General features: G+C 37.2%; 2 protein-coding genes across 2 annotated transcripts; one reads left to right on the plus strand and one right to left on the minus strand.

Annotated features, from left to right (window-relative positions):
- On the plus strand, nt 3,844–7,867 carry LOC109229206 (selT-like protein). Its single transcript, XM_019394558.1, has 4 exons — nt 3,844–4,108; nt 4,216–4,289; nt 5,507–5,825; nt 7,409–7,867. Exons 1-4 carry the CDS (start codon nt 3,929–3,931, stop codon nt 7,526–7,528), a joined length of 693 nt encoding a protein of 230 aa, XP_019250103.1. The 5' UTR covers nt 3,844–3,928; the 3' UTR covers nt 7,529–7,867.
- Nucleotides 8,234–23,941, minus strand: LOC109229207. The gene is made up of 24 exons (XM_019394559.1): nt 23,705–23,941; nt 22,174–22,298; nt 20,411–20,495; nt 19,639–19,692; nt 17,574–17,665; nt 17,379–17,482; nt 16,402–16,477; nt 15,152–15,608; nt 13,945–14,283; nt 13,643–13,846; nt 13,444–13,542; nt 13,293–13,362; nt 12,176–12,303; nt 11,787–12,075; nt 11,484–11,704; nt 11,273–11,397; nt 10,486–10,603; nt 10,316–10,371; nt 10,127–10,217; nt 9,859–10,054; nt 9,667–9,738; nt 9,497–9,594; nt 9,345–9,407; nt 8,234–8,761 (listed from the first exon to the last, which is right to left on the minus strand). Exons 1-24 carry the CDS (start codon nt 23,762–23,764, stop codon nt 8,648–8,650), a joined length of 3,336 nt encoding a protein of 1,111 aa, XP_019250104.1. The 5' UTR covers nt 23,765–23,941; the 3' UTR covers nt 8,234–8,647.

Consider the following 25,183-nt stretch of genomic DNA (forward strand, 5'->3'; position numbering starts at 1 on the left):
CAGGGTTTATTTCAGTTTGGACTCAGCCTATTTGGACCCTAAGACCAGTTCCAATTAGATTCATTTTTTTGATTTTTTCTTTTCCTTTTATTTCTTTTATCTATTTTTGTATTTTTGTATTTATTTATTTTTTCTGATTTTATAAAATGCTAAAACAAAGCAAAGACCTAGTTACACTATTTAACTCCTAAAATTACTTAAAACTCTATTTAAAGACAAATGCAATAATTAACAATGCAAAGAACCATTTTCTTGCAATTTTCTTTACATTTTATTCTAAAACTAATTAATACTAAAATTGTGAAATTAAATCCCTAAATGCCAATGCATATTTTTGTATTTTCATATGGATTAAAATGCACAAATAAAAATGCAACAATTACCGAAGAATGCCACAAAATTCACAAAAATTTATAAAATACTAGGAAAATTGTTTTGTTTGAAATTTTGGAAATTATTGCTTAGGGCAAAAATCACGTGCTCACACTTCATGTGTTAGCCTTGTCGGCTACTTGTTTATACTTGCAGACCTTTCAGTATTTTCCGCATCTATGATATTTCAGTCAGACTCTTTAGTAGATTATCATGTTTTATATTTACCTCTAGCTCATAGTTATACCATATGTTGATCCAGCCATGCAGTTGGTTCGCTCGGTCACATGCAGTCAGGCACCGAGTGCCGTGTTATGCCCAGACCATGGTTCGGGGCGTGACATTATGGGATATGTTGGCATGTTTGGTTGAGGTCCCGAGGGCCTCGGGTGAGTTTCGGGTGGTCAATCGGGCCATTTCTTATTTTGAAAAGTTACAGAAAACTGCTGTAGGATTTCAGGAAAATTGACCTTCGCGTTCGCGAGTAGGTCCTCGCGTTCGCGAAGGGCTAGCTGGTGAGGTTGAGGAATTGGCCTTCGCGATCGCGATGAAGGTTCCGCGTTCGCGAAGGGCTGGAGTCTCGTGCATCACGTTCGCGAGGTCCATGCCGCGTTCGCATAGAAGGAAGTGGTCAGCTGGGTTTGAAGTCAAGTTATTCATCGCGTTCGCGAGTATAGGGCCGCGTTCGCGTGGTTCAGTGTCCAGTGTGTATCGCGTTCGCGAGGCTGGTGCCGCGAACGCATAGAGCAATTTTTGATGTCTGGTGTTTCGTTCATCGCGAACGCGATGATCATCCCGCGTTCGCGAAGAAGGCTTTTAAAGCCTGGGCAGAATGTTTTTATAGCCCTTGTCCGCGACTTTTGGTCTATTTTCTCCATTGTTAAGCAATTTTTGGAGCTTTTGTGAAGGATTTGAAGAGGGAATCGAAGGGAATCACTTGGAGGTAAGATTTTTGAACTCAATACTCGATTCTTGTGTGAATTCCACCTTATTAATCATGGAAATTAAGCCTAAAATTTAAGAATTAGGGCTTGAATTTGGAGAGTGTAAATTTGGGATTTGAAGGGCCATTTATGGATGGATTTTGATGTTCTTGGTATGTATGAACTCGTGGTGAGATAAGGAATCCGTTGATGTGAAAATTATTGAATTCCGAGACATGGGCCCTGGGGCCGGGTTTGAGCAATTTCGGGATTTTGATGCTAAATTGGATATTTTCGAGTGGGCTTCGTTCCCTTAGCATATTTAATGATTATGCACTGATTGTGGCTAGGTTTGGAGCATCCGGAGGTCGATTCGTGCGGGCGAGGCATCGCGGGCTAGAGTTTGGACCGGATCGAGGTAAGTAATGATTGTAAATACTGTCCTGAGGGTTTGAAACCCCGGATTACACATCGTTGTGTTATTTTGAGGTGACGCACACGCTAGATGATGAGCGTGGAGTTGTGCACCGTTGGGGATTGTCACTTGATCAGTCCCGTACGATTGTTAAGCCGCGTATTTGATTTGAAACCTTATGATATTCCATGTTCTAGAGTTTGATATTACATTTTGGGCTGTACGCCATGTTTGGGGCCTTGTGCCGACCTGTTGAGACCCTTAAGGGCATTTTTACTATTTTTCCTCACTTTATTTTTTTTGAAAGCATATCCTCAGTCATGTTTTTACCTGGTTATTGTTTAAATCTGGTTTTATCACTATATTTCTTAGGAATGTGAAAACTGTTTGGGCTGGGTTCCCTGTTTTATTGATGGTCCGAGTGATCGTGGGTTGATGACTGAGATAGACCGAGGGTCTGATTGTGAGGTTGATGACTGAGATAGACCGAGGGTCTGATTGTGAGGTTAATGACTAAGAGAGGCCGAGGGTTTGGTTGTGAGGATTTTATATCTATAGATCGGGCTGCACGCCGCAGCGATATAGCACTTGGGCTGTAGGAGCCCCTCCGGAGTCTGCACACCCCCAGTGAGCGCAGTCGACTATATATATGGATCGGGGTGCACGCCGCAGCGACATATGGATCGGGTTGCACGCCGCAGTGGTTACTATATGGTACCTATTGAGCGTGAGTGCTGAGTGTGAGCGCTGATTGGTAGGAGTTGAGTCACGAGTGACTGAAAGGCTAGCCCGAGGGGCGATAGATATATACATGCACATGAGTGATGTTTGCCTGAGGGGCCTGATTATGAACTTATTGATTTTCACTTCTCTTTAGAGTGAGTTTCTATCGAATATTTTGATTTAATGACTGTTTTCACTCATCTTTATACTGAGCCTCTGTCGAAAATGTTAGATAAATATTTTTAAACAACTTTCATTTAAGCTGGGGTTTATGAGATGTTTAGAACTTAATCACTGATTTGGCCTTTTTTTTTGTTATTTCCACCGAGGTTTTCTTGTTAGGAGGTGTTTATGATTCCTGTTTTTCCCGAGGGGCTGTTTACGAACTATGTTTTGCCCGAGGGGCTGTTTACGAACTATGTTTCGCCCGAGGGGCCGATTATGGTTTTTCAACTCTTTTATTAAAATGGTATTGAACCCCTACTGAATTTGTCGGAAGGCATTTTAAATAATTTTTACCAAAAAGCTGGATTTTAAAGGAGGCGATTGACTCGTATTCTGAATTAGCAGCCTGTGTGCTTATTGAGCTTAGCATAAATGTGGATTCATTGTTTCCTACTGCTCAGTCTTTATTTACTCTTATTACTTACTGGGTTGGAGTACTCACATTATTCACTGCACCTCGTGTGCAGATTCAGGTATTTCGGAACCCGATAGCGGGTGTTGGTTGCTCAGACGCGGAGTCATCAGAGTTAGCAAGGTGGCTGCACGACGTTCGCAGTACCGCTTCCTTCCTCTCATTTTCATTTCTGTACTTAGTGCATTTTTCTATTTTTGTTGTATTCAGACCTTGGTAGTTGCTCATGACTAGTGACACACCGATGTCGGGCTTGTGTAATTATTCCGCATTTTTCTTTTAAATGTTCATTATGAGATTAACGGTTTATTAATGGTATAAAAACAACTTTTAATGGAAAATGGTTGACTTAGGAAATTGTATCGGATGGCCTTGTCTTCACGAGAGGCGCCATCACGACCGGGTCCGGTTTGGGGTCGTGACACACAAACAGTTTTTTTTTTCAAAAGTACTTCTGAAAAAAGTACTTTTCAAAATAAGCAGATTTTGGGAGCTTGGCCAAACGGGCTCTAAAGCTCCTTAAGATGTACACAATCTATTCTAGTAACACCCGCTAAAAAAAAAAAGCAAAATTTTTGATATTTTTTGCTACAAATAGCTAATTGGCAGAAATATTTAATGAATTGTCCAATTTTTATAATGAGCTACTTATAAATGGGTGTAAATGGATGCAAGGGTAATTTCCTCTTTACAACGACCCAAACACAAAGAAGTAATTCAAGATCTAATTTCTCACCCAAAAAAAAGGATTTTACCTAATAAAAAAACATTTTCTTTTCCTTCAGAAAACCCACTCCTCTTTCTCCCTCTCTCTCCCTCTCTCTCTCTCTCTCTCTCTCTCACCCACACACAGCAACAATGGATCGAACTCAGCTTCTTCTGGTGGGATTACCCCTTTTCCTATTCATCTCCGATCTCTTCAATCTTTTTACTCCGCCCCCTCAAAAACCCACTTCCGACCACCACCATCACCACCACCATCAACCGCCGTCAGTTATCCAACAACAACAAGCTCAGACTCTTGATTTCCCTACTCAGGTACCTCAAAAATGTTCTCTTTTCGTTCTCTTTCTTTTTAACAAAAATGGTATCTTTAGCTTTATTTTTTAATTCTTTTTTTTTGTGTGTTGTGTTTGACTTTGCAGAAAACTGGTGGTATTGGTGCAGTTGGGATTGGTAACACCGTCAGCATTGATTTCTGCTCTTCATGTTCTTTCAGGTTTTGTTTGTAATGCTGTTTTTATAGCATCATATGGGGTTGCACTTGCTTGTTTTATCGAATTTTTTAGACAAAGTATATTAGTTTAATATATTCTTGGCAATGTTTGGAATTTTTCTTCAATTTCTAAAAATGCTCTCCCATAAATTAGCAATTGAAATGGCATGTTAGCTTATGTGATGGACAAGTTGTTTAAAGTGGGGAAGTCAAGATAATAGGTTATCAGTCAGTCAATGAACTAGCTGGGGTCGGCTGTATATAGTGGCAGAGCTAAAGGGACACAAGGTGAATCCCCTTCCTCGGAAGATCGCAACGAGTAAATTGGGTAAAAAAACAAATTTTTTTGGTTATATATGAACTGTGAATCCTCTTGACAGGGGTTTCAAAAATTGCCTTAGCTCAAAAGCTCAAATCTTAGGTGTGACACTTTAATACTCATTTTTATGAATCCCCTTGTATGAATTTTGGGCTCCTACCACTTGCGGTATAAATCCTCTATATCCTCAAGAAAAAAAGATGATACTGTCAAGATTATTGAGGAGCATAATCTCTTGGCTTTCCGACATGATTTGAACTCGTTTGATTGAGTGCTTATTTCATTCTAAGTTAAGTGGTGGAATAGTCTTAGTTGCAGGATGGAAAAGAGTTCCCAAAACTAAAGGAGAATTTACTGTATAGGCCTCTTAGAAGGCCATAACCTTGTTGTTTGATTTGTAGAGAGGACATTGTACACCTTCCTAGTTCCGTCTGTTGAATGCCATTAAGATGCAAAAGCCTTTCCCATATACGCCAATATACAGAATCCATAGAAGCAGGGGCTGATGTAGAGTCAGATTATGTGTTTATCCGAACCCGGTAGCTTTGGTACAGACCCTGTATATATGTAACAAAATTCATTAAATAAGTACAAACAATTGATTCCAGACTTCCCGAACTTGAATCCATAAAGTTCAAATCTTGGATCCGCCTCTGCATAGAAGTGCATGCTTGGTAAGTTTGGTGCGTAAACAATTTTAGTCATTGATGCGGTCCTTTGTGCGCGTAAGAGAAGATAATGGCAGCGTCATTATGTCGAAAAGGAATTTGTATTTACCTTTCATTACTTCATTCAATTGGTCATCTAGTTCTCGTTGTATCTGTTATGTTTGCTGTACAACTGTATGCCCTTGGCACTCTTACCATAACAAACTGCATTTAAGTTTCATCTTTCTTTCCAGAGGGACAGCTGTGACAATGAAAAACATGTTGGAAAATCAGTTTCCTGGTGTCCATGTCGTCCTTGCTAACTATCCTCCTCCACTTCCAAAACGTTTGTTGAGCAAAGTAGTACCTGTTTTCCAATTTGGCGTCATTGGCCTTGTAATGGGTGGCGAACAAATATTTCCTAGGTTGGGATTTGCTGTACCACCTCCATGGTTCTATCACTTGCGTGCTAACAGATTCGGAACTATGGCAACCACTTGGCTCCTGGGAAATTTCTTTCAGTCCATGCTGCAAAGCTCTGGTGCTTTTGAAGTGTATTGTAATGGTGAACTGGTACGTACTTTCTCTATCTGTCGATGCTTATCTTATTTGTTTATCTTTTTCCTTGAGCTTAAAAACTTTGGGAGATGATTACTATTTTTGTGCCTTTTTTGTGGATAAAAGCCTAAAACCATCTGATCTAGGAGAAAAGAAAATTCTGGAAACCATTTTTACTAGAGACTAGATGTCCATCTTTACTATGTTAATTTCTTTGCTCTTTTCAGAAAAGAAAATGAGATGGAACTTCACTTTGACCTTAACTCTCTGCACAGCTCTCATTCTCCTTCTCTTTCACCTCTCACAGAGAGAAAAGTTGCCTAAGACAAATTATGGTTCATTTTCGGAATAAGGATGCTGTTGGCATGTTATACTCCCTTTTCAAATATATAAAATGTTTCTACTAAATTTGGTGAGAATCATCTTTGGGCGGTACCATTATATGAAAGGATTTTAAGTGTATCTTAACTTTTGAAGTATCAAAGGTTCACAGAAATCTCTGTAGCCCCTATAGCATGTGATATGAAGTTTTTTAATTGACTGCCTAGAATATGTCAAATTTATAAGGCTTGAGAATGTGAGTCAAGATCAGGTCCATTTACATTTGTCTGTTGCATAACCTGAGGTATGGAGTCAGCTGTGTGTCAGTTAATAGCATAAAAATGCATTCTCTTAGTAGGATGTTGTGCAATTTGAAAAAACTGCTTGATTAGACTTCAAAATCCGAAAAGCACAGAAACATTGATTAAGAGGCAATACCATGCATGACTGCTCTACCTATGATAAGATAAAAAGGCATTCGGCTGCCTTTGCCAACCGTTTTTTTAAAACATCAGACAACCCGTTAGTCTTGTTACTAAAGTGGTCCATTGGGTGGGATTATTATTACTTCGTCCGTCCCAGTTTATGTGGAGCTTCTTGACTAGGCATAAGCTTTTTGAAATTCGTGGTCCAAAACAAGTTATCGACATTTGTGTGGTTGTTGATCAAATTATTGAAGTGTAAGATGGAAAGTTTAAACTTAAATTGTTTTTGAATATAGAAATGTGTCATCTTTTTGGGATGAACTAAAAAGGAAAGTGTATCATATAAAATGGGTTAGAAGGAGTATTAAAATAGTCGACACATCATCCTTGAGGCGAATAGCTTCTTCGAACACCTATATTTGGGCTTTTATAGCTTCATAGATATCATCAGCTTTTGAGAAAGTGTGTATTTTCAAGAACGAGAATCATATGATATGTTGGAATTTCTTATGATAACCATCCACTCTTGAAACGCATCATAATGCCTGAAAGTTGTGGACAAAATGGCCCTTATGTAAGAAGTATTTGCCCGCAATTTTTATAAAATGCAAGTTGCTCATTAAATGATAAGAAAACTATTTCCACTTAAGACAATTTCAGATGCAGCCGAAACTTATTTTATTTTTATCAAGTGGCGGGGGGGGGGGGGGTGTTAATTGCCTTTTGTGTTCCTTCTCAGCAACACTTACTGTGTACTGAATTTCTTTTTTCAGTTCATAGCAAAAATTAGAAAGTAGCTTGCTGTAAATTCTTGTGTCACCTCTCACTGTTCAATTTTAATTTATATGACAGGTATTCTCTAAACTGAAAGAGAATAGGTTTCCTGGCGAAATCGAGCTGAAAGATCTAGTTGGCAGAAGGATTGCTAACCCGAGGGTAGTGGATGAACTTGGTGCATCTTCCTGGTCGTAGAACTGGAGATTTCACTGGTTCCACATTACCTTAGAGTTCTTAACCTTGTGATCTTCCATTGTAATAGACATACACACAATGAAAAGATCCAACAGCATCTTCTTTAGAAATTGTTGATTCGCGGTTAGATAGCAAAACTTTTTGCAAAGAAACTTTCAAGTCTAGGGACTGGATCTGGTATTGATAAAAATGACAATCTCTTGAAGGTTTTTCCTCCCACAAATCTTTGTGACATTTGACTTCTATATTGTATAAACACTTTCTCCCGCAAATCCAACAGTATTTAGTAGAAGCTTGAATGGATAATATGCTTAATTGTCATTAGACATTTGTAGATTAGAGACGCAACCTTTCATTTTACCTTTCATCTCATCTTTGCGATGTATATGAAGACATGATCAAGTGTGATATTGCTAGTTAACGGTAAATCTGTGCAATGTACATGCCTGTGCCAGGAGTAGTGAACTTTTTTTCTTAAACAGTCTGCTACCAAGCCCAGGAGCAAGAACCAGATAACAAACTGAAAAAGCACTTCTGCCATATATGAATATCTGCTCTCAGTTGTAGTGACGGTTGATCTGAAACTAGACTGGGCAACTTCAAAGGTGGTTTCGATGTTAGATTCTAAAGAACCAACAGTTCTATTGGTGATCCATATAAAACAAGCTGTCTAAGGTCGAGCTTTGAAGATGCTTCAAACCAATATAAATAGTAAAGCATATACGTGCTTTTATTGTTGGAAGAAAAACATGTTTCATCAATTTCCGATTACACAGAAACTCCAAGATCTAATACACGTTGCACATTATAATTCTTGGCTGTCATTGGATTTTCTGTATACACTCTTCACAAACAATATCAATGACATCCGTTACATACAGAATTTTCCTTTGCAGGCAAACAAACAGACTGGAAATGAAGAAAAAATGCTAGGTTATTCCTTCAAGAATAACAAATAACCTAAGCTACTCTCTCATTTAGTTGCTTTAACCCAAAAGTTTTCAAAGGCGGGCCGATCTATACAGGTTATATGTCCACACTGACACTTTCTTAGGTGCAAAATGATGAATCTTCCATTGCCCAGTGAAGGATGATTAATAGCAAGGAAAAGGCCTATCTTCATATTTGCCACCATTTTCGATTGCGATTTTCCATTACCTTGACAAGCTCATTTGCCAATGATGCAAAGTCTTCAGCCCCACTGCGTAGTTCGTCAGTTCTTTGGCTAATTCTCTGCAAAACCATATAAAGTTATGTCATCATAAACCAGAATAAGCAAGGTTTGCACAAGAAGACTTTTTATACAGTGTGCAGAACCAAACAACGGCCAGGGACCAAGTTGCAGCACAAACACAAGAATGAGCATATTATCTTCCAGAAAATATGCAACTTAGAGGTTCTATAAGCTGTCAGAAGTCTTTATCATTTGATTCTGAATAGTGCAATGTTCCTATTCACTTTTCTCTCTGCCAATCTATCCCCCACTTCCTCTAATCTTTAAACCATGAGTGGTCTTAGCTTGATAAACTCACACAACTAATTTTGGTTACAAGCAAGAATTTATTTCATGTATTATCATGCTCAATGAAGGGGAACCTTGGAGCAACAGTAAAATTGTCTCCGTGTGACCAATAGGTCACGGGTTCGAGCCGTGGAATCAACCATTGATGCTTGCATCAGAGTAGGCGGCCTACATCACACCCCTTGGGGTGCAGCCTTTGCCCGGATCCTGCATGAATGCGGGATACTTCGTGCACCGGTATCATCATGCTCAATATTTTGTGTTACACATGTGTATCTTCACCATTTTAAATACCTCAAGTTTTTCTTGCCGTTCTAGAAGCTTGTTTCTAGCTTCTCCAGCCGCTGATGATGCATCCTGGAAGATATAATAATTGAATAACAATGAGAACATTTATTAGACACAGTGGGGAATGGAAAAGTTCTAACACCGACAAATATTACTACCCCAGCTTTTCTATATTTTGCTATGATTTCTTCACGTGTCCTAAGTCTGGGCTTGGCATCGTCACCCTCAGAATCAAGCAACTTTCCTCTTTCAGTTCCTGCAATGTACAAGGAAAATATTTGTTATTATGAATTCTGAAAGTGCGGATGACTTATTTGATGCAAGTTACCTCTTTTACTATTTTGTGTGCTATGAGATGAAGTAGGAGCCACAGGGACAGGGTCATCAATTTCAATATCATCTGCGTCAGAAGTAAATCTTCAGGTAGGGGGACGCCAACTACAGAAATGCTGTATAGAACAATATATAGGGACAGAAAAGTGCGTCACTCTTGAAGAAGCAAGGTATGTAGGGATATTACCTATATCGAGCTCCACTGCTCCTTGAACTTCCTTACTGATAGCTGGGGACGGTTCTGGGTTGAGTGGGTTCTTCATAAAGATACCTTCCAGATGACTAAAGTTTGACTTAGACATCTCACTGAGATCCATATTATGGTTCGTTTTTCCCACTTTAAATCCTTTAACGAGAGTACCAATAATGTTTGGCCCACTACCCTGCAGCAACATTGATAAGAATTCAGCCACTGCAAAATATAGACCACAAAGAAACATCTTTATCAACCAGACCTGTTTCTTCTTCTGAGTGGAGAATTTGATGGCAGCATCTGCTGCAGCTGCGAGCACTTCATCATGAAGAAACGGCAAAGATTCTGGAATTCTGGAAAACACATTGCTGAATCAGTAATTTTGAACAGTCTATGCAGCTCATGAGTAAGTTATTCACTTGATGGAAAGTAGCACTGGTTGATCATATACCTGAAATCATTTTCACTAGCTAATAGGGACACGAAAGCCAGTTCAGAACCATTTGCCTGATATTTGTTATGACAAAGATATTAAGAGGCCATGCAAGAATAGGATGAAATTTTAATAAGCATAGAATAATGCTAAACAATAGGATAATAGCATCTGCAACTTTTTTTTACCAAGGTAACATGGCCATTCTCCATGGAACTCATCGCCCTGTCCATATTTAGCTTGAAATTCCACCTTAAAACTGACATTAAGGAGGTCTGCTCCACCAACTCTAGATCAGGCAAAGATCTGGAGATATATACATGTTAGCAATGTTCTTAACACACAGTTCTTTTGTAATATATTATCTAGGACATGCAGCAAAAAAGCAATCTTTCATTATTGACAATAAGGAATTGTACTAGGCAAATAAAACTTGCACATTCAAGGTGCATTTAGTATGATGTAAAATGTTCTAGAAAATCTTACCTTGAAAAACTTTTCTTAGATCATTTTCCGACATTTGGTTAATATAAAGGTAGGTGACATGTCTCAAGCAATTCTTGTCTCCACCTCTAATGCTAGAAGATGGGGTATAGGGCATCAGAAAATATTTTGGTAATGGAGCAGTACTAACTACTAAGAGCTTACAACAATGTTTATGTGCTGATTGAAGGAAGTGATGTGTGGTATGAATCGTGATAATTGTAAAGGAAAATGACTACGAATTAAGACACTTACAAAGAAAATATGAATAACATCCATAAATATCATGAGTAAATTTTCTCCATTTGATGTAATCTAGTTTAGGATCGAGGTGTAGTTGATTGACTGGTTGGTGTGATTATTTTCTTGGATAGACCATTTTTAACAATTTAAGGCAGCCAAATACTGGAGAATAATCTGATTATGCCTTACTAACATCCTTAAAGTTGGGAAATGGTACTTGCTGGAACATTTACGAAAGAAAGAGCTTACCTAATCTCGATATCTCCATTCTGAAAGAGTAATAGTAGCCCACAAACTTTCCCATCTTTCATAAAAGTAGTTGTCCAGCAACAAGGTTTGTCGAGCTTCACTTTGCGAACAGATTTATTGTCCCCCTAGTTGAAATATCAAATGGAATTATATAGAACATTCAAGGGCATAGAAATACAAGAAATCAGAAGCAATGAAAGAGTATACTCACATGAACCACAGATTTTGTAGCATAAGTGCGTATTGCATCTTTACAGCAAAGTAGAACAAAGGACTCCTCAAAGTGTTTCCTAAAGGGGTCATTTTGTAGAAAGGGAGCCGTATCACATTGATCACTAGTGGTCATGTCCTGTGAAGGCTCATTACTATCTGCATCACCCTTGCTGGACTGTGGCTTCTTACTTATTATACCAGAAAATGGGGTGTCGTTTTCTGAAATGCAATAAATCAACACAAAACTGAGTGCACCTTACACGTAAAAACAATTTGAATTTCTCTACAAATATGTACTTGCCTATGACATACATAGAAATTGCTGTTGACACTTTCTTTAAATGCAGGGGTTCTGAACTGGACGTTTTACCACTACCACCATCAATTACATAGATCTTTGCATCCTCAGTTAAAATGAACATGAGTTCCTCCGTATGGTTTTCTGGAAGCTCTGATTGTTTTGGGCTTTTGCTATGACCATCACTATGCATAAATCTCTTTGCAATCACTGAGATCAGTGGAGAGCTACCGACAGATACGGAGTCTGTCAAGAACAAAACTGATAATGAAGTCATATCAAGCACCGCAACCTGAAATTGGAGGCCTTCGTGAATAAGTATCCACATCAATCAACAAGAGTAACTTCATAAGATCATCACAAAACTTGAAAAGAAGGATATTGGGTTTCACCTTAACATTTTCATATCCAACTGCAAGTTTGGCTCCATGATTTATAAACTCGATCGCTCGGACTCGAACATCGAGAAGCTTTATAACAGCTCTGCAGCTAGGTCCTTGACCTTGTGCCAACTCATGAACTATGAAAAGGAGGTATGCACCAGTGAATTCAAAGATAATAGTTGATTTCCTAAGCATTATGCAAAGTAAATCAGGAAAATATCAACATGGCAATGACATATTACTTTCTCTGTCCAATTCTGTCAAACAATATTACAATTTGATGAGTCAGACAGCTTTTTGACTGTAATGTTCTGAAATAATTTTTTAGCGCTTCCAATTTTTTAAGTTTTAGGTTAAAGTACTTTTTGTGCAGAGTCTAAATATGTAATAAATGTTTGAAATCAATGTGAAAACTAAATGGTTTGATCCTCATACTCGACATCCCATCACTCATTTTAGGGAGAAAAAGATACTGGTAAAAACGTGCTGTGCAGTAGATTCAATTAATTGGCCACAAAGTAGCTTTAGATCACTGTGGAGAGCTACCTGGAGCCATAGAGGTGGTTAGAGGTTTTGTGTTGTCATAATCAAATTCAACTAAGAAAACCATAATCAGGGACAATCGAATTTGTCATTTGTGTTAGTCATGTTGTGTCTGTTTACGAATGTGTTCCGCTGTCTCAACTTGCTTCATTGGTTCCGCTATCTCATCCAGCTGCATTTGGAGGACCAATTTCAAAGCTAAGCTATTAACCAAATGCTAGACTTAAATATTTGGCCAAAGTTCCAATCCGAAGTTCAGTCAACAGTCTATAAATTTCAGTTAGGAAATTAAGATTTAAGTTCAAAGTTCCACCCCAAAAATTGAATGCAACTACCTGATATTAAAGAATTTGACTGTTCGATCTTATAACATTGTCTATTTCTGACAGAGGTCAACTTTTATCCATCCATTTCACAGTAAACCTCCAAATATTGCTGTAGATATTAGCCATGAGATCTTGTGGAAATTCAGTTGTCCGGATAAGGAATTTTGTAACCCAATGTCAAGCATATTCTACTCTTAAGGCTGGCCATTAGTCTACGACAAGAAGGTTACTTTATATTGGAATAATAGTTACATTACCTTCACTTTTAGCATCAGTAATAAAATGGAAGTTTTCCATATCGCTATGTTTGAAATCATAAAGGCGTACCTGCATTTCATGTTAATTTGGATTAATATAGAGCGGATATACACTAACACCAAATTAGAAACAGAAGAAGGTGTTCCCCACCAGACCACACTCATCCCCAACTGCCAATCTTAATGTCTGGAAGCAGAAATCTATTTTTGAAACTGAGGCAGTTGATATAACTGTATTTACACCTTTAACCTGAAAATCACCAGAGTAAAGTTCAGAGTTCCGTATTCAAATGACTAACGAAAAAACTGCTCATTAGAAGTAACATGGAACTTGTAACTGCTGTTTCAACCTCATTATCCAAGACACAAAGGAGAAGGAAGACTGGATGAGTGGCATCCCACATCCTTACAGATCCATCCTGATAACCTGCTATATAAACTCTTTGAATCCTGTTAGTCTCAGCTTGAGAAATATGATTATACACCCCTCCAGTCAAGGGCCATCCGTTAGCCCCAGATGATGTTGCTGTGCAAAACTTCTTGAATAAAGGTGTCTGGTTAAGATACAAATCCCATAAAAAACTAAATTAGAAATAAGTCTGGATTTTAGAAAAATGAGAAGGGGTGAGACAATGATACGGGGAAGCAGCACCTCCTGAAGAGGCTCGGCTAAGTTTCCATCTGAATGCAACTGGGTAAGCCTTGTCACAGTCATGGAAGGATCAACTGTCGGTAATTCTACAGGAAAATCCTCAGCTGATAGAGATATTTTCTTCAACTCTTTAGATACCAAGTCAGACAAGCTTGAACAATCAAAAAGTTTTAGTTGTCCGGGACTCATCAACACAAATAAAGCAGCTTTTTCATCAGTTGCTGCAGTCCCAGTAGTTGGTAATAAGATCGTATCAGCAAATGAGCCACTAAGAGTGAGGTCAACGCGACCAACACATTTCAAAGTCTCCATTCCAGATGACCAATCAAGGGTAAGAATCTACAGCAGAGCAGAAGAAATTAATGTTTTTATCATTACATACGATTATGTTTGAGAGTGTAGGTAGTATGATGGTATGTCATATCCCTAGAACACAATTGGCACCCAACAAAGTTTAAGAGCTGTTGTTCAAATTCTTTACCCTCTCTAGGGATGAAGACCGAGAGCTGAATCTGTGAGGACTTTTACCACTAGTTCCTAATGTAGAACTGTATCCTCCCTTAAACACTTAAACCTTCAAATTGCAAACATTCAGAAAATACAAAACGAACTAGAATATAATGAAGATTGTAGGGAAATGATACTTTTCAAAGCAACCTGTAAGATTTTATTATGTACATGTGTGCACTTCTACTACCATAGATTATTCATTATTCTGACTCGCCTAAGGCAGTTTTCTGATAACCCAATTTAGCATTCAAAATTGATTGTAATTGAATGATAGATGGGTTAGAAATGTCAAATTAAAAGTTCTCTACACGTCAAGCACCAGTTTAAATGTTATTTAGATTTTGAATCATAATCTGTTTTGACTCGTTGAAAATGTTACAACAAGAACAACTTGACTTATCCACTAAAACTCTAAAATGGTAGATTCCATTAGATATCAAATATACTTATTCAATCAAGATCATGTCATACTTCAAAAGCCAACATATATTGCAATTTGGAACTACACACACTAAGATATAGCTTGACTTTTATTTGTCCCAAAGTGCAGTTCAATTTGACACAGAAATGCAACATTTTATAATCTTGAGGTACAAAGAATATTGAAGTAATTAAGTCTACATGGCTAGTGAGCCTACGTATAGCATAATGATAGTACAATAATGAGAATATTTCAGTGATGAAGTGCAAAACTTACCGTAATGACTTCATCGGATCCTATTTCATCACCGCCATAAATGAGGAGATGGCCATCACTGCTATTCCGGGATTTACTGTTCGCCCACCAGTGTAAGACAATGACAGGAAGCCTTTTTTCAGCAGAAGACAACTGTAGCTTAACAACATTATCAAATGGTCCGGCTTCTTGACCTTTGCTTAAGGTTGATTTTGATGTTTTCCAAAACAGAATATCACCATCTATGTACCCAACAGCAAGAATGGATCCATCAGTGGATGCCCAGCAAAGTGTGGTTATCTCTTTCTCCTCAAATTCATGCTGCAATAAATCATCAGGAGAGCTGGAATCTGCGTTCTTTTTAAAGTTTACAGCACCATCCTTCAAATGGAGATCTTTATCACCTTTAACAATGATAACATGGGCTTCAACGACGTCCCATAGTATAATTAAACCATTCTCATATGCAATCAATAATCTGCAATAAATGTCATCAGTTCAGGAACTTATAAGGAAAAACATACTCAAGATTCTAACAGAACCCATTACAGTTACTAAGTCATAAAGACAAAGCCACACTACGTAGAGAAGGATACATCACTCGTGCTACATTTGATACAACTGACAACCGTACAGCAACTGACAGATTTAGTTGCCACCAATAAAGAGGAATAATAGTTTCTTACCAGTAAATTATACCTCCTCCACCAGGCAATTTTGCCTAGTACTTACCCAGGCACTTTCTATCGATTAATAGAGATATACTACTTTCTTTGTTTTTGGTTCTTACTCAGAAGACCGCAACAAAGGGATTTTGGCCAGAGAAGACATCTACAATAAGACCAAATGCTAAATGAGTGGAGACATCACTTCATCTATAGCTTTTACTACATTGGCAAGCTTCTTATGACCAAAATATATTGGCATTCGGTAATCACTATTAGAAATTGCTCAACAAAAACTCTTTTTTATCCCACGAGAACCACTTATTTTATCCCAAAGAACCACTGAATGCCACCTCATAACTGGGTCATGTCTTGGAAAAAAAATCTGTAAGCAAGGATAGATCTTTCTCCGTTTTTCTTGCTTCATTCACATTTAAGATTCTCCAACTTGTATGTCAAAGACCAGCATCGATTAACAAAACATATACCTTGCAAGACAATTAAAAAGGACAAAAATAAACAAATACAAAAGAGTAAGGCTTAGTTTGGTTAACACGAGGTTAGTGAGGAGTGAGGAAGAAACTGTACACAATAATTGTGACTTGCCTATTTCCTGACGTAAAAGGCTGGGGAAGAATTCCAACAACTGGTTGATGATCTGAATTCGCAAAACCAGCTGCTTCTGCAAATAATCCAAAAAGAGGTTTGTTGAATTATAAAAGCACATGAGAATTTGAAAATAAGATCCTTTAAGACAAAAGAACAAACGTGTTTTTAGGTACTCATGAGGTTAAATCAAGCCAGTCGGTATTCTCTAAACAAATGAAATATGCTTGGTGGAGATGCTTAGTCTGATAGAAAGATCTGAACCAAAATAGAGCCAACTGTCTTCATGTGGCCAAAATTTTCTAGAGAAGCTAGTTCGATCACATCCCACATATATTAAATAATGTAGGATCTGAAACCGAAGTTACTCAAGGTTGATTGTATTAGAAGAAATTAGATCCAGGATTAATGTACTTGAAATAAAGTTACACCAGAATAAGGTATGAGGAGGCGAAAACCCTATAAAGGAGAAGATATAGTTGTGTTAATTACAGGTGCATATGGTACCAGCAAAAAGCTCATTGAATAGCCTCTATTACTAGAACAAATTATATTAAACGTAAGGAGTGTGTTTCTTGGCGGTTGGCTACAAAATGGTTCAACCATTGCATAATGAACGTGAATCTCTTCTGAATCAAGAGACATGCCCATGTATTGGCATTGCACGAACTAGGCCTAATTATCTGCAATTTGCATCCCTAGACTTTGGAATACGGAAATGCATATCTTGGTACAGCCAACCTACAGGTTTTTTTAGTAGATATCCTGATTCCTGCCTTAAACATGAATGAGCTGTTTGTGCTAATTAATCCAAAGTTTTAACATCCACCAAGAAATAGCTCAAAGTTCAAAATACTCTACAATTGAAAATTATCTCAATTAAACAAGAGTCACTTTACAAGAATAAGAAACAGACATAATCATATAAAATTATAGATCAGATAAAAGATTTTTCACTAAGATCATGCAGTAAGTACCAGAAAGAGAACTCCACAAGATCTGATATGGCAGTTGCAGAAGCTCTCTGTTCTCAACACAGAACTTCAAAACTGAGATTGTTCCATATTCATCTCCAACATACCTGGAATGACAAGAGAACTTTATTATAACCATAAAATACTCTCAACTCTTTGCACTGTAAAAACTTTCTTGGATGCACATCAAATTCGTACATGAAGGAAGAGCCATTGATAACTGAGAAAGCAGTTATATTTGATTTCCATTGCAAATCACAAGCTACAGATCTGCTTTTGAGATTCCAAACCTGCAGAAAATCAAGAGAAAGAGAAATCTTACAGACCTACTAACCACAAACAGTTCCTAACTCATGTTTTACAGGGGCCCTCTGAGCACCAATGTCAGTGCAACCTTTAATGAAAGATTTTTCTTTTGACTTTTCTTCTGGGCTTTTTCTATCTTTAGGGGTGGGGACGTGGGGTTTGCAAAGAGGTCTTCGTTGGTCAGTCAAACTGTTATTTCTTTCAAGAGGAATGCACCCTTGAAAGGAAACCATTCACCAGTCAAAGTGTACTAGCTTTCAGGCAACAACAACAACAACAACAACAACAAACCCAATGTAGTCCCACAAGTGGGGTCTGGGGAGGGTAGAGTGTACGCAGACCTTACCCCTGCCTTTAAAAGGCAGAGAGGCTGTTTCCGGTAGACCCTCGGCTCAGGAAGGGAAAAGGGAAGGGGCAATAACAAGCAAACCAGTCTGACAACCAAAGAGAAAATACAAAACTAACACTAAGTAATGCAAACAGAAAACCGAAACAAGGCAGCAATAAGAAATAACAGCAATCTAGGGATAAAAAAAAGAACCCGAAGGACACTAAGAGATGTATCAAAGCTACTGTGACACATGTTCAAGGAAATAAATGGAGCAGGTATTGAGATTAAGCAAATTGAGTCATAGTAACTAAATACACCAAGAAACATGAGTTTCTTCAAACCTCTTGCATCATTGTGTTTTTACCATTGCATTTGAGGGATCAATGTCCAAGGTACAATAGCAGGTTTTCAAATGAAAAACGAGTCAATTCACCAAAAAATTGTAGAGATTGCCCTGGGTAATTGCAAGATCCATCAGTTGCTTCTTTGTTTTTTATTTTCTGGGGGATATGTTAGGTACAATTTCATTTATTATAGCACCAAGTGTGTGCTCAAATACAGTAAAACGGTAGATTTAGAATCTTTTAGTATAGAAGAGCGTATGAAATCCAATAGAACCTAAGTTATATACATTTTTCACATTACACCAAAATGTCATTTCAAGAAACTACAGTTGCTATACCTCCTAGCAATTATTCTCTTTACGGTATAACTAGAAGTAATGATCTATCATTAATTTGTAGATACTATTTCTTGTTTACTATCACTAAGGATACCAACAAGTTCCAGTTTGAGACCTTAATTCTTTAAGTACATTATATGCTTTTTCACATTTTCCTGCGCAACCCTAGGAACACTTAACCAAGATATTATAATATATATGGTAGAGCTAGATCCGCCAACCAAAAGCAAGACTTTTATCATTCACTTGCTTAGGCAAGGTCATGGCGCGGCCAAGCTCATGCAGGACTCCCTTGATTACAAGTGCCAAAATTAACATATCTCAGTGGAGAAAGCAGAGTTGATAGGGCCATTAGGGACACCTGGAGGATGATACCAGCTTGTACTATTTGGTGCCTGTGGACTGAAAGAAACCTCAGATGTTTCGATGGAATCTCAACTCCAATACACTTGCTGAAGGTCAGATGTTTGCTTAGTCTTTTTTGTTGGGCCAAACAGTCCTATGTAAATAGTTCTACCGTTTTTTTAGATTTTGTGAGCTCCCTCACTGTAGACTAGCCTCTTTAAGATATGTTTTTTGGTTATTGGCTAGCTCCAGACCCTATCATAACATCTTGTAAAGGAGCTCACATCTCTATTTTTGTAATCACTGCATCTGCTTGATGCCTTTCAGCGAAGCAACTTACTTTATAAAATAAAAAAATAAAAAAGAAACCGAGGAACAGACACGAAATACAATACAAACTAAGGCGCCATATTATATTCAGTTTCCGTTCTTTGATTGGCATTTGATGCCGCACCAAGAAGGCTTTTAAAACCCAACAAGAAATAAAATACAAGCTACAGCGCATAAATGGTCTTAAGTTTCCCAACTTTGATTAACATTTGAGAATGCTGCACTGAGAAGTGCATTAAAAAGCAACTTATTGGGGAAAAAAATTATACCTGAATATCATTTTCATTTGTGATGCTGACAAGGAAACCCTGGTTTTGAAGGAACTGCCACAGACAAAAACAGAAATAAAAGAGAACAATTAAATGTATACCTTTAGATTGTAAAAGAGAAGAATTGAAGAAATCGTGAATATGATACAAGGGCAAGAACAAAGACACCATCAGTTTATTGGTGCTACAGGAAAATAGTGAGCCAGATTACTTGAAAAAAATAATAGCAAACTTTTGTATTATTCAGCAAAGAACCTTTTCTATGTCTGACCAATACTACCCAAAATAGGAAAAGAGAAAAACTGGATGTTAGCTTTGACAAACAAGCAAACACCTAGCCTCAAGGATGAAAAAGGCCCCAGTGGGATGGAACTTCCTTTTCAAAAGGAAAGAGAAAAGAAAAAAGTGAATACCCTTTCCTACCTTGTATCATATACCATAAAAATAGGCCCTTTTCAGTTAATTGTCCTCTTATTCTAGGTAAACCCATGGAATGCAACACTAAAAACAAAAATGGTCATCATTGGACTTTGTCATCCAAAAGTATTGGAGTGACATTTTGATTAAAAACCCAGCTCTTTATTGACTTAGCTCATACACCTGACATTATCAATTCTAAAGACCATTATCTCTCGGAGACACTTAAATATGTTGATAAAGGCTCCAAAGGTGTTACAAAATGCTCGAGAATAATAATCGAATAATATAGACTTGGAACCTTTAGAACTGAGCTAAGAATCTCTATGAATGACTTCATGTGCAAAAACCAAACCTCTAAATATTTATAGGGCAACTGCTTTGGAGAAATCAAGAGACCTTCAATATTGTCCCCACCAATCACTTTTATCCTACCATCCCTGCAAAAATTTTTGGATACTACGTTAACAAGATACATCAATCAAGCAATCTATGTAAATGAATAGATTCTAATTGCAAGATAGTATGGACAGATTAATATATACATTGAGCCTTCACCCAACTTTAAATCCATCTGAAATAGATTGTCGCTACCTCAAAACAGAAGTCCTTTTCGATCACAAAATAAGAAAGCACAAGAGAAAAGAAAAATGAAAATGTGTTGCTACTTCTGTATTCATTTAATTAAGACTCAACTTCTCTATTGAGCTTAATATGCTATCAGAATAGACTCCTTCCCCCACCCCCCACCAACCAGTACCTGACTGATTTGTATAACTAAACAGAGTTTCCATTTTTTCTTTACGTTCCGGAATAATGTGGTGAGGAACCACCTTCTTAATCAGCCTAACATAATGGGGCACGATCCACTCTTTTATTCAGAACTATTGCTTCAAGAATCAATTTGAGCTCAAGAAAGTAGGTATGGCATCGGTCTATTGGAAACAGCCTCTCTACCCCCACAAGGTAGGGGTAAGGCCTGCGTACACACTACCCTACCCAGACCCCACTATGTGGGCCTATACTGGGTATGTTGTTGTTGTTGTAAAGTAGGTATGACATCGACTTTTACCCTAGAGTTGAAAATGAGATCGTAATTCCTACTAACAAGTCAATACCACGATAACAGACCTTTACTTCTCCCATCCCAAAATTTTAGTTCAGTTTAGCTTCCCAAGAATAAAGACATAAACCTTTGGTTAAGATTTTCAGATGTACTATGTCATAATCTTGAAATTAAAAATATCGCAATTTAATATTGTAGTATTTTTCATGTAAATTCAAATTTTGAGATGTATTATGTCATCTTTGAAAGTAGAAATATCGCAATTTATAGTACTTTCATGTAGCTTTAAGTGCCTAAACTTTTAATGGTAAGTGAATTAATCTATGTCCAGAATCGGTCGAATTGGACCTTAAAAGGCAAACTTGGACTAAATTCGGGCAGAGGGAGTATTATTTAAAATTAACAGTGGAGGCACACAGAGGGAAGTTTGTACAAGGTAAACAGCCTAAAAAAACCATACACGGGGATCTTAGGGGCTGAAAGGTCAAGCAACACTACAGGGTAATGGTAAACGTATCATTTACTTTAAGGGAGTGGGGGTGCCACATGACCATAACTGGCCTGCAGCCAAACAATAGTGGCTATACGCCTATTGCATCCACCAGTTATCTCTTGGTGAAGATATGATTTTGACAAGCCGTAACCTTTTCTCTAGCCTCTTCAACCTTCACTGGAAATTTTCCCCAACCAAATTCACTTCCAAAAGCTATCCACTGCCTAAAAGTATATACCTATCAACAAGATGCATGCATATCTATTTGAATGATTCGAGCATTTTCTAACAAGCGATCCCAAAGTTTGTGCCATACTAGCTTATATACACTACGAGTATAATGGGGGAAGTTCAATGCAGAACTGAACTCTAGAAACTGAAACGATCAGGATTCAGTGACCCACTGCTTCCAAAGAAGCATATCAGGAGTAAGAATTTTGTTATGTTTGTGCACAAGGAATTATCTTATCAGACAAAGCAGAGATAGTGCTTTACTTAACAGCTGAGCTAACAGGCTTCTGTCCTTATTAAGTGCGTAAAAATCAAAACTTTGACTCACAACGTTCCAATGGCCAATAAGCGCTGGATGGGATCTACTGCAAGAATTGATGCTGTTGACGGGATACCATAATGTACAGTAGCACGAACATTCAGGTCACTTGCTGTCAAACCACTGCCACTTCGCTGAACACAAGGAAAGTTGAAATAAAAGAATTACTCCACCAGCTACATTCAAGTCTTAAAAAGTCAAAGGAATGAATACCATAGCCTATTAGGCACCAATAGAGTAACAACAACCAAATAAATTAGCATCACATTTTATAAAAACAATGCCCTATATATTGCTCTTCAGTTAGTACTATATGTTGTTCCACATTTTTTTCCATATTTCTTGGAGATTGTAACGAGAAGTGGCAGAACTAAGTGTGTTGAAGGGGGGTTCAATTGAATCCCTACATCAATAAATTACACTGTACAAATAGGGTACACGGAATTTTTATATATATAAATTGATGAATCCCGTAGATAGCTTTTTTTTTCTTTTTTGATAACTAAGACATCCCTGAGGGCCAGTGATGCATCATTTGAAACTGGTGGATAATGTGTCCGTCCCTCTACCCCTCTCCACTTAGATACCAAGCTTTTGTCTGCGGCATGTGCCTAACTCACACATCACAAGTTGTGCTCTTACCACTAGACCAAAGCCCTAGGGGCAAGATTCCGATCCCATGATATTTAAGTCATTCACTCACTGTTTGCAGAAGGATTCAAATCCCCTGATAGTTAAGTCATTCGCTCGCTGTGCAAGTTTACAGTTTTTTAGTTCCCTTGAGAGAATTCCTGACTCCGACACGAGGAATGAGAGTCAAAATCATACATAATAATCAACTTAGCGTCAATCCCAAACTAATTGACCTGGCTATATAAATCATCTATATCAATTCACTGTCTTTACTCTTACTATCAGCCTACTGCAACCATATTCTTTTATCCAGGCTTGAGACCAGCAATACCTTGCAAAGCTCAAATAGACAGAGTTCATAAATAACAGCTCCATGCAATTCCTGATATAAAACTTTTTTTTTTTAATTACGGTGGTGTCTAGGCCAACTTGAGGTGCAGCTCGACTATTCCAACGCTGCTGCCTCCCATCCGTACAGGTATCAAGTAACTCTGTCCACCAAGGATTAGGCAGATGAGAAGAGTATCAAAAGCCTTCTTGTCGATTATTTCACTATAATCCAGCTTTGATCGATCAAAATACTGGCAACTTCGCAGCTCAGTTACAAAAAAATCTACCACATTTAGCAAATAGAATGGAAAACAAAAGGAGTTGTTTCAATTTCCGATATAAAACTCGAGCAAAGATTTTTATCCACTTATATTTCACTATGATCAGCTTCTATCAATCAAATAATTGCAATTTCGCAGCTCAGTTACAACGAAGTGCTTCAATCTCGCATCAAAAATTCCTACATCATGATTACTGCTAAAATGAACATCACTATCACTAATTAAAACGTCAAATCATTTCTAGAGAATCACAAAGTAGACAAAGTCAACTGAAGAATGACCAAAAGAAACAGTACCTGATGATGTTGATTATGATGATATTGTGTGGCTTTCTGGAAAAGCTTCTTCGCGAACATGGCGAAATGAGAAGTGAAGATTTTTGGATCGGTTTCGAATTTTGAATTGGCTTAGGCGTCCGGCATTTATTTGGCTGAAATGGTATAAAATGCTTTGGAAGCTATATGCTGATTGATGTATTAATTTAAATTTAAAATTTATGTATTTCTCGAACTGGACGCTAAAATAAAAAAGGTTGGACTCAACATATCTTTGTTGCATATTTACAACCAAAAATAGGCTGTTCAAGAGAATCTCAAAATCAATTCCAGCCACTTTAGAAGCTAAATTTTATTTGGTAAGCTTTGATATTACATTTTTTTTTTAATAAAAAGGAGTATTACCATGAAACTTCTCTATAACAGCCTCGTTTGTTTCGAATATTTTTGGATGTTATAGCGAAGTGTTGTTATAGAGAACATATATAACATAAAAATTGGTTCCGAAAAATTTGGCTTTTATAGTGAGAAGTGTTTTATATAGGGATGATGTTATAGAGATGTCTGGCTGTATCTACTTCTTACATCCTATGTGATAGTGGTTTGACTGGGCACAATATCTTTTTTAAAAAAATATTTTAGAGTTTATGATTTAAAATACATATATATTTGTGTAATTATAAATTATTTTATTAAGAATAAAATAAAAAATTTAAAATTAAGTTATTTTTAAATATAAAAAGATACTATATTCTTAGAATAATCTAAAACAAGAAACTGCACCATATAAATTGAGATAAATTGAGTTCAATCTTGCAGCACACTTTCTTACTCCTATTCATCTCGCAGCACACGTTCCTACTACTCAATTAAATCTTCCTTCAAAAGCATATTTTGAATTTTTGATAAAGGAGTTGGCTGGACTTTGAAAAATCAAGTAGCTATAATAATTGGTTATATTCTTGAGTCGAAGTTATACACTTGAAACTGATAAAAAAATTTATATTTCTATTTGATTTTTATTTATATATTTACTAAACTGATGGAGTGAATTTGATTGTTTTTCTTGTTAGGTAAAATCATTACCAGAATTTACACTCCTGCCCGAAAGAAGAGGCAAATAAGAAAAATATATGCTTTTGTCCTACTTTCCATAAAAATATTAATAAGATATGTGCTTGATATTATCACTAATAAATTATTATGGAACATTGATGGAGCCAGAAACATCGAGTCAGTATTTTTAATAAGGGAATTCAAAAAAATAGGTTAGATCAAGCTTCTATTTCAAGTCAAACGAATCCAACCCTTAAAGTTATCACGTATTCATTATTTTTGGCTTATAATATACATATATAATAAGTGAATATTTTGAGCAAGGAGTTTTATTTGAGCAAGGAGTTTTATGTGGAAATTGAGCATGTTTATAGGGAAGTAAACAATGTGACGGACACTTCAGCAATGTTCAGCATGAACTTAGCTCCTTCTGATGTTTTATGG

This window comes from Nicotiana attenuata, chromosome 7, assembly GCF_001879085.1.
Source record: "Nicotiana attenuata strain UT chromosome 7, NIATTr2, whole genome shotgun sequence".
Taxonomy (NCBI): Eukaryota; Viridiplantae; Streptophyta; class Magnoliopsida; order Solanales; family Solanaceae; genus Nicotiana; species Nicotiana attenuata.

Excerpts from the sequence above, each read along its gene's own strand:
- LOC109229207 (XM_019394559.1), bottom strand. The coding sequence starts at position 23,764 with ATGTTCGCGAAGAAGCTTTTCCAGAAAGCCACACAATATCATCATAAT. Across the intron at positions 20,496-22,173 it reads TTATTGGCCATTGGAACGTT|GGATGGTAGGATAAAAGTGA; the intron begins GTGAGTCAAAGT and ends AAATTTTTGCAG. Across the intron at positions 17,666-19,638 it reads CAAATGAAAATGATATTCAG|GTTTGGAATCTCAAAAGCAG; the intron begins GTATAATTTTTT and ends GATTTTCTGCAG.
- LOC109229206 (XM_019394558.1), top strand. The coding sequence starts at position 3,929 with ATGGATCGAACTCAGCTTCTTCTGGTGGGATTACCCCTTTTCCTATTC. Across the intron at positions 4,290-5,506 it reads TGCTCTTCATGTTCTTTCAG|AGGGACAGCTGTGACAATGA; the intron begins GTTTTGTTTGTA and ends CTTTCTTTCCAG. Across the intron at positions 5,826-7,408 it reads TGTATTGTAATGGTGAACTG|GTATTCTCTAAACTGAAAGA; the intron begins GTACGTACTTTC and ends TTTATATGACAG.